Consider the following 13002-nt stretch of genomic DNA (forward strand, 5'->3'; position numbering starts at 1 on the left):
ATTGATCTGCCTTGTGCTGATTAGACTGGATTCATCATCTCCCCCTGGAACTACCAAGCCAGCTTGGGCGGATACCTTGGGACATGAGAGGGAGGGGTGAACTCGTAGCTCCCCGGGCCAGCTCCGGCGCCAGCTTCACCCGTTCGGCTTTGGCTCCGTCGTTCGTGCTCCGGAGAGTCTGTTCCCCTACGCAAAACCACCTGAACGTACCTCCGCGAGCCCGCGCGTCCCATCTTGTACAGCACAGGCGACTCAGGCAGCGCCTTCGCACGGTCTGAGCTGGCGCCTCTTTCTGTTGTTTTTGTTGTTTTTGTTGTTATTCTCCCGTCCACCGCTTGCTTGCTTGCAAACCTCGATCCGCACCACCCCTCCCGCTTCCTCTGCGGTTGAGCAAACAAGCCGTTCCCGACACACAACGACCACAACGTGGGTTTGGTTCTAGTGTAGAAGAGCCAGCGCCCACAGGAGCACGTACCGTGGTGGTGTCCTGCACCGGGAAAGAAAAGCCCACCACCCCCCATCTCCTAGGGGGCAGCCGTTGTTAGAGGAGTGGGAAGGGGGCCCGGGCAAAGCAACCTTGGCCAAGTTCCTAGCGCAAGGAACCCTGCCCTTCGATGCACCCTCCTTATGGTACCTTGCTTTGGCTCGCCAGGAACGTAGACCAGCAAGTACCCAAGGAGGCCAGGGCAATCTGCAAGCCCACCGCGCTAGGTACCGTACCTACATACGCTACGGATCCATTGCAGGGGATATTGCACTACGCTGAACCGTACTGCGCGCCGCAGCCCAGGCCCCGGGGCACCTCCTCACCATGCTCACCTACGTACCAGGTTTAACCGAACAAAGAAGAGGGAAAACGTGCAGGCGTCCCCACACACCACTGCTCTTTCTTCCCCTTCCACGTCCCGGTATTCTCTTTCCCCGTCTCACACTCGACCGCGTATATACTTCGTCCCTTCGCCGTTTCCGCCCTCCTTGCTTTGCGCGCAGTATACCGTGCTGGCGGGCGCTCCCGATAATTCAAACCCAGAATCCCGCCTTCTGCCCCAGCTTTGTCGACTTTTGGTACTCGGAGAGGGAGCCCGTCTTTCCCATTTGCCGCTTTCCAACAGACGGTCCAGACAATCAGTTGCTACAGAGAGCTACTTCGTCTCATCTTCCGCCTTGGAAAGCCGTCAACCGACTAATACTTGCTGCGACCAAGACAAAACGCATCGTCCCATCCGTACGCGACGCTAGGAGAGGGAGAGAGTAAAAAAGGAGACACACCACCTACCTGCCACCCTCAAACAGACGCACCTGTCGAACTTTGAACTTGCGACGACGCGCGAACCCGCTGCACCTGCACCTGCTCCTGCACAATTCTCAACTCTGCCAAACTCTGGGTTGACTTTCTTTCGGCTGTTGTTCTCGTCTTCAGTTTTTTACCCCCTTCGTCCCCCACGTCGCTCACCATCACCTTCGACACCCTGCAATCATGCATGCTCAGTCTGCAGTCCATCCAACCCAGCATTGTTGATACCACCATTTGAAACACCCTGCCAGGCGTCCCAGGTCCTTGTGTGTGTGTGTGACAACCCGCCACACCCACCCGCCGGGTGCCGACCTTTCTTCTTGTTCGCTCTCCAGTTGGCATTACCAGTCACACGGGTGGATCCTAGATCCTCATCACCTATACCATCACTACTCTGATATCACCACTCTGATATCACCTTCCCTTCTTAAAATATACTTCCCGCCCAGCCCTCTCTCACAACCTGTTCCACGCCTTGACGATTCGCCCAATCCGATTCGAACGAACCGCCGACCACTACACCCGCTCAAGGCATAACTGCCCAGCCCTACCATCGTCGCCACCGACATCGCCTGATCGTGCAGTTACGACTCAGCAATTTCCTAAATGTTCAGTCGGTCTCGAAAGGGATCGAAAGGGTTCGGCTTTGGATCTTCGAGCACCAAAGACAACCAGGTTAACCACCTCCTTGATCTTGGTCTTGTGAGCCCCAAGGCCATTCAAGAACCCTACCGGCCTGGTACCGCTACTACGGCGAGGACGAACAACACCTGGACGGATGCGCCGTCATTTCCGGAAAAGAGTACGTGGACTCTTGATCTTGACTTCTTCTGACTGCCCGAGTGCCGCAAAGCGTGTCGTCGTCCATACATTCGACGTCGACGGCCAACTGCGTTGCGCCTGCCTCACGTGTTTTCAGTATCTACGGATTGTGTGCGCAATTTCTCAGCTAACCAATCCAATTGCAGACGTCTCAATAGCACGTGGTACTGGCCAGCGCTCAAACGAATCAGTTCGGTCAGGGGACAGCACCCATAGAAGGGGCGACAGTTACTCCTCCGGCAACATGGCATCCGGCGCCGGCCGCAATCGCAGGGAGCGCACCTTTGTAGGAAGTGAATGCGCAGTATGCGAGGAGCCCCTGGAGCATACGCTTCGCGGAGAGCGTATCCTGCAGTTTTCCTGCTCTCACGTGTCGCACGAGGCATGTTTCTACGAGTTTATTCGCGAGTTTGAATCTCAGTACTGCCCCTCGTGCGATGCGCCGCTGCATCTCGACACAAGCAGAGGCGGCAATGTCTTGGATATCGGTAAGCACCCTTTTCGACACTTGTCTAAGACACTACTAATTCTTTGCCCCGTAACAGAGAAAATCAGTAATCTTGTTCGGTCTGTCTCATCTACCGACACTAGATCAAACCATACTCCTACGCCAACTGCGACGCCATGGGACAACCCAGCCCCAACGCCGCGCCCCACAAGCGTCGAGTCGAGCCAGAGGAATATGCCAAGCACCCACACCCGCGAAAGCGCGCCCCGAAGCACCGGTCGCGATAGAGATAGTAGCCAACCGCCGACCTCAGAAAGATATGGCCCTTCGAGGCATGGTCGCAGCGACAGCGAGGCAACGGGCGTGGCATCGTCTGGCGGATACCCCGAAACGACCCAGAGCGGCCCGCCGCGTAGACACGACTACGATGTCCAGGCGATGGAAACCACGCCGGGGAGCCCGCGTGGAATCACCAGGAATCCGATCCCGGCGCCGACCGTGACAGTTCGATCCGAGTTCCCTACTATCAACAGGTCGCGGCAACAACAGACCCTGACCTGTCTTATCACCGTAGAGGTACCCGACAACAAATGGCGGCCCGATCCCGAAGATCTTGGGTCCGCCCCGCCTGGCCCGACCGCTGCGAATGGCAGAATCGATGAAGCCTTCGCGAGACCGCCATCACCGGCCCGAAGCGCGCCGCGGTTTTACCCATATGAGTCTCGGGAGGTGCTGGAAGAAATGACGGAGAATCTCAGGAATCGGGTGGATAACTGGCATGGGCTTGACTTTAGCAGGTGAGATTTGACGAACTGCTTGCAGGACGCCGGTCAATGGTAGATACTGACACGCACTAGATTCGGCAAGTTGCGGCTCTATGGCACACTGCGCGTTGGCAAGGACAAGCAGTCTTGGCAGGAGCTCGAATGCTTCCTGTTCGCAGAAATGTTGATCTGCGTAAAGGAGAAGAAGGTACCTGTCGCCGGGCAGTGGGACGAGAACGGCATGCCCAAGAAAGTCGCCCGATGCACGTTGAAAGGATCAATCCTCATCAAGAAACACCTGAATGAGGTCTCTGAAACGGGCAATAGTGAGATTTCCTCTCATTCCATGAAGAGGTTGGCGCTAATTTTTCAATAGTTGATGAGAATATCCTCACGCTAAACCTTTCTGTGGCGGAGCTGCCCCAATTTCATCTGCGATTCGAGAACCGCAATCAGCTGAAGCTGTGGCACCAAGCCCTGCTTGACCTGAACGCCGTGGAGACTTCACCAGTTCGCAGCCCCGAATACGACCGAGGCGAATTCTCTGAGACGGACGAGGATGACTGGCAACGTGGGTCACGACAACAGAGAGTGTCATCAATTGCCTCGTCCTGGGGTGGCCCCAAGTCTGTTACAACGGCGCCCACCGAGTACACGAGCTTCCAGAGAAGCCCGACGATGCCTGCTTCGATCCACGTACCTATTGACGTTGTTGTCGTGGTGCCTATTTCGTCGTCGATGCAAGGCGTCAAGATCAACCTGGTACGCGACGCTCTCAAGTTCATGGTCAACACCCTCGGCGAGCGCGACAGGATGGGTCTCGTTACCTTTGGGTCTGGCGGCGGCGGCGTGCCAATTGTCGGCATGACCACTAAGGCTTGGCCTGGATGGAGTAATGTCCTTACCTCCATCAAACCCGTTGGTCAGAAGAGCCACCGCGCCGATGTGGTTGAGGGCGCAAACGTTGCCATGGACCTGCTCATGCAGCGCAAGTACAACAACCCAATCGCCACAATCATGCTCATCAGCGACGCCTCGACATCGGACGCGGACAGCGTAGACTTTGTTGTGTCAAGAGCCGAAGCTGCCAAAATCACCATCCATTCCTTCGGTCTCGGCATGACACACAAGCCAGACACCATGATTGAGCTCTCCACACGCACCAAGGCCTCCTACACGTATGTTAAGGACTGGATGATGCTCCGCGAGTGTCTTGCCGGCTGTCTCGGCGCCATGCAGACGCTGTCTCACCAAAACGTGAAGCTCAAGCTTAAATTGCCCGAAGGATCTCCGGCCAAGTTCCACAAGATCAGCGGTGCCCTGCAGATTACCAAGCGGGCGACCGGCCGCGACGCTGAGGCGTCCCTCGGCGATCTAAGATTTGGCGACAAGCGCGACGTTTTGGTGCAGCTAGTCATTGTGCCGGACAATACATCTCAGGAGCAACTGCCCCAAGACCCCTGGGACAACATCGTGTCCGGCCTGGAGGCGTTAGGGGGAGCTGCGGATGGCGACGATCAGCGAGTCACTTCTGTGGAAGAGGTCCCTCTGATCCAGGCGGATTTGACCTGGGGAGACATCCTGCGAGATGGAACGCTTTCGCACCTCCCTCGCCCTTCTTTGCTTGCTATCACCATGCTGCCCGCCTTGGCGAAGCAGAAGAACTCGTGGGCAAACTCGCCCCCGATTCCTCCTCACCCACACATCGTTCAGCGGCGCATGGAGTTGCTGACGTCGGACATGCTGACCCGCGCCTTGACGCTCGTGTCGCGCGGCCAGCACGACCGAGCACACACCCTGCTCAACGAGACCCGTTCTATTTTGAAGGGGCTTGGAAAAGGCGGTCTTCCTCCGATCCCTCCCCCGACGGCACCACCACCAAACAGATCTCTTCCATCCACTCCACACTTAGGGAGTGATGGCTCGCCCTCCATCACCCCCGACAGGAAACAAACACCATCTCCTACCCAATCCGCCAACTCGTCCGCCGTTAACGGATACCCAACTGCTGCGATTGGGCGCAGCCGCTCCAATGACGGCCTCGGCCTCGGCGCTGGCATTGACGCCAACACCGTCGCCTCTCTCGATGCTGAACTCGAGAGCAGTCTCGAATGGATCAGCCACCCGGCCGTGTTTGGCCGCGACAGTCGTAAGGCTGTTCTCCAAGCGATCGGGGTTATTAGCTCCCAACGCGCCTTCACCTTCCGTACCCCCATCGAGTCTCTTTGGGCGGGCCGTGTCGCTGGTGTGAAGAAGCTGACCAGCAAGAGTCGAGAGTGGCGGGAGGACGGCGGTGGCGAGGGCGGCATCATGGAAGAGGCTTAAATCAACCCTCTGTTGTGCCATGCTCATTTTCTTACCCCTGGCTTAATGGGAACACTTGGACGACCTGGACGACCAAGCGGCGGCGTATCGGTTCTTTGGGGGGGGAAACACATTCTTACGGTCTTTACCTGGCACGGCTTGCCTTTGCCAACATCATACCCCCTGATCTGCAGCTCTATTCTTTATTTGCCGATATAGCTGCTTTTGCTCATGTCTTCGCCGCACCGCAGCATGCTTTGCCGGAAAGATACCACATTTGTTGATCTGTTTTCTTCTTTCTACTTATGTTTGACTATGGGGTTTGTCTCACGAGATACCTGCTTATCGTCTTACGTATACCACAGCGAGGTTGTCATGTGGCGTGAGGACACCCGAGGGGCCTGTCATATCATGTAATTTCACTTCTTATTGTCATGTCACTGATGTCGGAGCGATGGAGGGGGTCGGGCGCAGGATAAAGAATGGGGGTTTCGGGCCCTGGGAAAAGCTTGCTCGTACTTGCTTGGAAATGAATGTAGTGGGCGTGCGGAGGACTGGAGCAATACTACTTGCTGTTGACATGTCATATTGAGTATCGCTTTGCAATTGCCTGTGGTTATGTTGACTGCCTTCCATTGCATGAGGGTCGAGGGCAGCCCACAAAAGCTAGCTTGGAGAAATTCCACGCAGCGACGAAGGATATTGCGTCACGCAAGCATGCTGCCTCGCCTCCCGACTCTTCTTTACTGTTGTCATGCTACTAGAAAGCGCCCCCTATCCTGGATAGGTTGATGAGGCTCGACGTCAATACGGTGCTCGGTGAAAAGGAAATTCTCCTTATGGCTCCATCACTGTTTTCGACACGTTATCACATATGGAATACGAAGAAAATTCAAGCTCTCTCATGTCCTTGGAACTATGTAGTTTTCCTTCAGTGGTGGGGTTTTGCACTCTATCTATCGTGTTTCTTACAGTCTGTACTGTTCCTTGCGTAACCTAGCTTTGTACTCAATTCGCCCTGCTACTCTCAATATGACCTGATAGAGCGAACCTGATACGGAAATTCCCATCAGTTACTTCGAGACCCGACCACCGGAAACCATGTTTTCGTGACTTGTGCCAGCCTTGGGTCAGTTGCAGCAGCCCGTTGTCTTGCACAAGATCAAGCATCCCCCCTGGTTGACGCCGCAGAAGTTGTTGGGGGGGCAGGGGATTTCTAGACGACCATTAGTCTTTTTTCCCCTCCTCCTTTCTCTTTCTCTCTCTCTCTCTCTCTTCCAACCTCCACAGTGGGTATTGCTATATAAACGAGTAAAGCTTACCGTTCCAGCAATAGTTTTGGCAGCCCGAGCAGCTGGACCAAGCGCACGCTCGCTTCTCAACGACGGAGCTGACGCCGGCGGTGCCGTCCGCGTTGATGGGGGAAGCAAGAACGCCAGAGAAAGCGGCTGAAAAACCGAGGAGGACAGTTGCGAACTTCATGGTGGCTTCGTAGGTGGGCTTGGTATGGGATACTTGGTGGTTGAAGCTGTCGAGATGAAGGCAAGTTTACCTCCTCTCCCAGAAAGCAAGTGCGGACGCGCATCGTGATTTATAGACGGACCATGCCAGCTACTACTTAGCGACGCCAAAAAGGCTTCCGAATTGTCTCTGTTCTGCTACGTGCAGTTCAAGCTAATCGATCACCACATAGCCAAGCCCTCAAAGATACAAACCACCACCCCTACGCGCTTTCTTTCCATATACGACAGCCCCCTACGGCTTCAACGTCAACTATACTGACGGGAGACTGTAGTCGACAGGTTCCACCAATAAGCTTGGGGAAAGACAGCGCTAGGCTGGCTGGAAGGATTTGCACTATACGGTTCTCGAAGGAATGGCAACATAGCGCAACCGAATCACAACGTCCCCCCATGTCTTTATCAACCGCCGAAAAAAGATTCGTTGACAGACGAAGGAGATCCTTGGGCCTTTGAGGCCTCTGGAGCTACTGCAACCGAGCTTAAACCAGCTGCCGCATTGAGAAACCCGTAGCTGCCGCCGTCTTCTATAAGTTAGAGGGTCAAAGCAGTCAAGTGAATATGGGGTTGAAGCTCATGATTTCGTGCACCAAACCATCCCGCCCTGCCCCCGCCAACTCTGAGGCCCCCTGCTCCCCCGGAGAGCATAGAATTCTATAACTCATCCGGGTACAGATCCTGCCACACCTCGCCTCGCCGCCAGCTTGGGCGGTTCGGAAGCGGTCCCCGACAAGCCACCCGCGCCTGGGACAGGACAGGACGGGACGGAACGTATAGATATTCTGCGGGACGAGAGACAATCCCCCCTACGCTAGCGGTAACAGCGGCCCGGCCGGGAGAAGATGGACGTTGCTGAAGTGATCCGCTTGGCCTTGCCCAGAGAACGACGGGGTATGCCTCGCCCGACATGAGCGGATGCCAATATTTCGCTCGTACAGGAACCGCGCTTGTGGGATAGGAATTCCTCTGCGATGTTGGCCAGTTGCACATTTGGTTCCACTTTTGCTTGCTCAACGACAACCGCGCAAACCAGTATATACCCAAGTCTGGACGCACGCACTCGCAAGGGTTGCGGCGGGCGGCCATTTTAGTCACCGTCAGCAATGAAGTAATGGGGTGGCTGTCAGATTGAAAGACATGGGTGGGGGGCCCCATAGGAACGATCTATCGCGACACCCTTGGATAAACCTGATCCTGATGCCCCCGGGGGAGAATCCGAGTCAACCTACTTTGTCGTTGTCAAAGACGGGGTTCTCTGCCAGTACTAACTACTACTGCTGCTACTATGTTCTTCCCCGCCGAGGCCAAGGAGCAACACCCAAGGTCTTCAGAGCCCATCATGACATGGTTTCTCCGCGTCGTCTAGAAGTGCACAGAGAGGGCCGGGATAGTAGTTGTGTCGACGACGGCTAGCGAACACACGGCGTTGTATGTGTTTTGGGGTTTGCGGTTTATGCTGCCAACTTGACACCAAAACGGTGTGGTATAAGAGTGGTGTGCAACCTCTCTGATCTTTTGTGTAAGATGGATTTCCTATGCGTAGTCTTTGACGAGGGGCGTGTTGTGGAGAATCTCATGACAATCACTTTACGCATCATCGAGAAGTGGAACGTGGCGCACAAGCTCTTCCAGCCGGCTAACGAGGAAAGTTGGATACAAAAGTTGACAGCTTCCTTCTTCTCACCTTTGAAAAAATCCCTTATCAGAACGAAAGGGAAGGGGGGGGGGGTTGGGTTAGAGGGAAGGGTCGATATGCAAATTATAGAAATAGGAGATAATTGCAACATACCAAGGAAGAAAATAGAAATATCCGTTGACGCGACTGGCCGCATGTTCAAGTCCACCGCATGGTGGCAAGATACCCGCCAGTCTAGTAACGGGTGGCTGGTTTGCTGTCTCAAGGCGGGATCTGTGTGTCAATGGAGGATAGAAACGGTGGGGAACTGAAAATGTAATATTGTCATTGCAAGTGAAGCTGAAGCAATGTGACTTGCAACTTCACTGAGCATGGCAATGTCCCCATGGCTGGAAAGCGTCCCTCATTCAAAGCCTGCAAAGCTCTAATGGTTGTGCACAAATCACTTTTGGGCGTGTAGGCACACCTTGCATTGTCTTCAGGACTCTATTCGGGATATCTCGACGTGATTTTTGGTGTGGTCTATGATCATCAAAACCGACATGAACTCCAATTCCAGCCGTTGTATTTTCCCATCTAGTCCTCATCCCAGTTCTACACAGGAGGTCAGTACGTTGATGACTTATCTGATCGACTATGGAACTTACCGCGTTGGGGCCTGGCGGCTTCGGGCCACCGGCCTGGCGAGCCACAATAATTTGGTCAACGGACAGGACAGTACGAGCAGCCTCGGTGGCGAGCTTGATAGCCCAGGACTTGGAGACCAACAGGTCCAGAATGCCCTCTTCACGGGCATCCAGAGTACCGGAACCGTCGTCGTTCTATAAGAGTCAGTGTCACGGGCTTCTGGATGTCGCAACATAAATCTTACCTCGATGTCCACACCAGTGGCCCAGTCGTCCTTCTTGTGGTGAGCCATGTAAAGTCTGCTCAAAACCTCCGTAGCGTCCAGACCGGCACTCTCTGCGATTGTTCTGGGGACAACCTCGAAAGCCTCACCGAACTTTCTGATCGCGTACTGCGACAGACCAGGGGTCTTCTCGCCGAGAGCGTTCAGCCTCTCAACAAGCTGGATCTCGGTAGCGCCCGCGCCAGGCACAAGGCGGGGGTCCTTGGTAATAGCCTTGACAACATTGACGCCGTCATCAACAGCACGCTCGATGTCGTCCAGGTGGTTCTGAGTGGCTCCTCTCAGGACCAGGGTCGCTGTTCTCGTAACCTCGTTCTCTTGTCTGAACACGGTAACACGGTCACCACCGATCTCAAGGGTCTCCACGATGTCGATAGAGCCCATCTCGTCCGGCATGGGCGCGCCTAACCGGGCAAGGGGAGTGGCACCAACGACTCTGCAGATTCTCCGCAGCTCGAACTTGCTGAGAATCTTGATGACAAGAATGCCAAATCTGTTGAGGTAGTGGAGAGCCAGCTCGCCGACCGTGGAGCCAGCAACGACCACTCTAATACCAACATCATAAAGCTCCTTAATGGCAGCCTCAAGATGCGTCTCCTCGCCCTTGGTGAAGTCCAACATCTCCTTGGCGTCGTGAAGAAGCACAGTGCCCTTGGTCTCAGTCTGGCTGGTATCGATAGGGCAGGAGAAGACGCCGACCTTGGCCCGCTGCGCCTTCTTGATGGATCCATCCGGTTCCTTGGGGAAAACCATACCCTTGACAACCCGACTTTGCTCCAAGCTACCGCCCATGATTTTCACTACTCGAATGTTGTCGACGTTGAAACCGACGGGGTTCTTAGGCAGCACTGCCAGGACGGCCTCGGCGACCAGATCGGCCAGGAAATCCTCGCTGCCGTTCTGCTTGCTGGCGACGACAGTGCGAATGGCCTTGCTAAGCTCCTCCTGAGACCGAATATCCTCGACCTTATCAACGGAGAGCTCCTCCAACGTGTCGAGAGCAAACTTCTGTGCCCGCTCGTAGCCAGTGACGATATCCGACGTCTTCAAGCCCATGCGCAGCAGGTCTTCCGCCTTCTTGAGAAGCTCGCCGGCAAGGACGATAACCAGGTTCGTGGCGTCGCCCATCTCCGCCTCTTGCTGTTGACTGGCCATGACAAGGAGCTTGGCGGCCGGGTGGACAACGTCGAGTTCTCTGAGGATGGTGGCAGCGTCTGAGGTGAGAATCATCTTCTGGAGGTGGTTGATGACGATCTTGTTGCGGCCATAGGGACCCAGCGACGTCTGGACGGTCGAGGAGATGGCACGGCAGGCGTCGATGTTGCGCAGGACAGCTCCATCTTCAGAGTCGTAGCTGGTGCGAGGGGTCAGTCGGTGACGGGCAGCAAGGCGGGGGAGCTTCATGTGGGAGGGACTCACTTGTTGTACCCCTGCTTGAACAGGCCCGCGTTGGGCGCGTTGGGGATGTTAAGAGACATGATTGTCCGACGACCTAATGCGCTTGGGATATCGGGGCGTTGTCGGTCGTAACGTTCAAAAACAACAGTGTAAAAGTACCCTGTGTGTTGATGATGTGGTTGCAGGAGCTCCTCCAGGCCTCAAAAAAAAGTCTGGGTGCAATGCGTGTGGTGCAGAAGCATCTGGCTGCAGCCTTGGTGGGTTGGCACCAGGGATGACCAATCAAGGCGCTGCAGGCATGCTATTGATCCGATCCGGCGCAACTGGTCCATTCTAAATTTTGGGGGTGGTTCCAGCGCCTGGTCCTGGGCGTGGTGGACGGGGCCCCCTGCTTCCAGGTTCCTGCTGTCTCACAGCAGGTGCCAGCCTCGTACTTCCCAGCTGGCGCGATTGCTCGGGTTGGTCCTGACGACAATCACCCATCTTACTTTCTCGGCTCACCACCCAATTCCTTCCTCCAATCGCCAGATCCGCGTTGCAATCAAGCTTCAACTCAATCTTTCGTCCTTTGGCGCGGCAAGCACCACCAGAAGTCCTTTGACAGATACGTAATGGCTCCGCAATCCGGTACGTTTGCCTCCCTTGAATCAAACAACCTACCGCCCTCGCAAAGCTCCGCTTGACACCCGCGAACCCCATCTCGTCGCAACTCATTCTCCTACCTTACCCGAAAAAAAGCCAATTCTCTTTCTTTCCACACGAACTACCCCATACAACCCACGCAATGCCTCCTAAAAAGATCATTCGAGCTAATCCCCCCGCGATCGATCTCTCAGCGATCCCGCCTTCCCTACCCCCCTCCGTCGAAGAGGCCTACCGGAGAAAATGCATCCAGCTCAAGCAGCGCACTGGCGAGGTCGAAGAAGAGAACGACGCGACCCGCGTTCGCCTCGCCCGCATCCGACGACAAATTGAAAAGTTGCGGATGGAGAGGGCCTTCCTTCTGGAGCAACTGGCCAAAAGAACAAGCGCCAACGTGGAGGATTCAGACGGCAGCCCGAGCCCGCCCCCGACTGTAGGCCCTCCGCCAAGCCCACCTCGACGACAAAGCAGACTGCTGACACCATCTCAGCCGCAAGAGAAGCCTCTGCGTACGAAGCGCGGTCACCGCAAGCCTTCGGTCCTGGCCGAGATCGACTCTGCCGCCAAAGCCAACTCCAGGCCGCTCAGCCAGACTGCAGCGACTATTTCGCCAAGCTCGGAGACCTTCTCCCATACCCAGGGCGGCGACACGACTCAGGGCGGCGACACCCAGGCCTCGGAGCGCACCAACGGTGTCGCAAAGCCGCCCAAACGCCCCGGGAACGCGTTCGAGCTGTACTGCGCCGACACGCGGCCAGCTCTTGAGGAGAAGAGCAAGGACGATGCTGACCTCAGTATTGAGGAGGAGCTTGCCCGTGGCTGGAAGGATCTGCCGGAGGGCGAAAGGAAGGAGTTTCAGACGCGCTCAGAAGAAGAGATGGCCAAGTACCAGAAGGAGAAGGACGCTTTCGCAGCAAAGAGCAAGAGTGCCGAGCCCAAGGAGGAGGACGAGGACGAGGAGGAGCGTGAGAAGACACCAGAGGCGGCACCTGCAGCATCACAAGATGAGGATGTAGAGATGGGCAATTACGACACCGAGGAGCAGCCAGAGGACACGCCAGCTGCCGACGACAAAGCTGATGATTGAGGCGACTTGGTACATACTCAGTGTACAGACAGGTTCAGGCGTTAGGGAACTGGCGGGTTGAGGATTCTTTGTTTATTTGTATAGTACGAGACACCATAATCGGCTCCTGGGAATGGAGGCACTGCAGCCCATTGATCACATCCCTTTCTGCGTGTTTTGCGCCGTGAAGCTCTCTCT

General features: G+C 55.6%; 3 protein-coding genes across 3 annotated transcripts; 2 read left to right on the forward strand and 1 right to left on the reverse strand.

The window, feature by feature from the left end:
* Positions 1-1900: 1900 nt before the first annotated feature.
* Positions 1901-5653, forward strand: EsH8_IV_001036 (Pleckstrin homology domain-containing protein; the record flags this gene model as incomplete). Its single annotated transcript, XM_083265926.1, has 5 exons — positions 1901-2096; positions 2263-2604; positions 2662-3361; positions 3422-3654; positions 3705-5653. 5 exons carry the CDS (start codon positions 1901-1903, stop codon positions 5651-5653), a joined length of 3420 nt encoding a protein of 1139 aa, XP_083124821.1.
* Positions 5654-9364: 3711 nt separating this feature from the next.
* On the reverse strand, positions 9365-11176 carry EsH8_IV_001037 (chaperonin-containing T-complex subunit CCT8; the record flags this gene model as incomplete). The annotated part of the gene is made up of 4 exons (XM_083265927.1): positions 9365-9382; positions 9436-9609; positions 9660-11052; positions 11118-11176. The coding sequence occupies 4 exons, from the start codon at positions 11174-11176 to the stop codon at positions 9365-9367; spliced, it is 1644 nt and encodes a 547-aa protein (XP_083124822.1).
* A 531-nt stretch (positions 11177-11707) lies between these two features.
* On the forward strand, positions 11708-12825 carry EsH8_IV_001038 (uncharacterized protein; the record flags this gene model as incomplete). The annotated part of the gene is made up of 3 exons (XM_083265928.1): positions 11708-11723; positions 11933-12171; positions 12229-12825. The coding sequence occupies 3 exons, from the start codon at positions 11708-11710 to the stop codon at positions 12823-12825; spliced, it is 852 nt and encodes a 283-aa protein (XP_083124823.1).
* Between the last annotated feature and the right edge of the window lie 177 nt (positions 12826-13002).

The sequence above is a fragment of the Colletotrichum jinshuiense genome, chromosome 4, assembly GCF_051148585.1.
Source record: "Colletotrichum jinshuiense chromosome 4, complete sequence".
In the NCBI taxonomy this organism is placed as follows: Eukaryota; Fungi; Ascomycota; class Sordariomycetes; order Glomerellales; family Glomerellaceae; genus Colletotrichum; species Colletotrichum jinshuiense.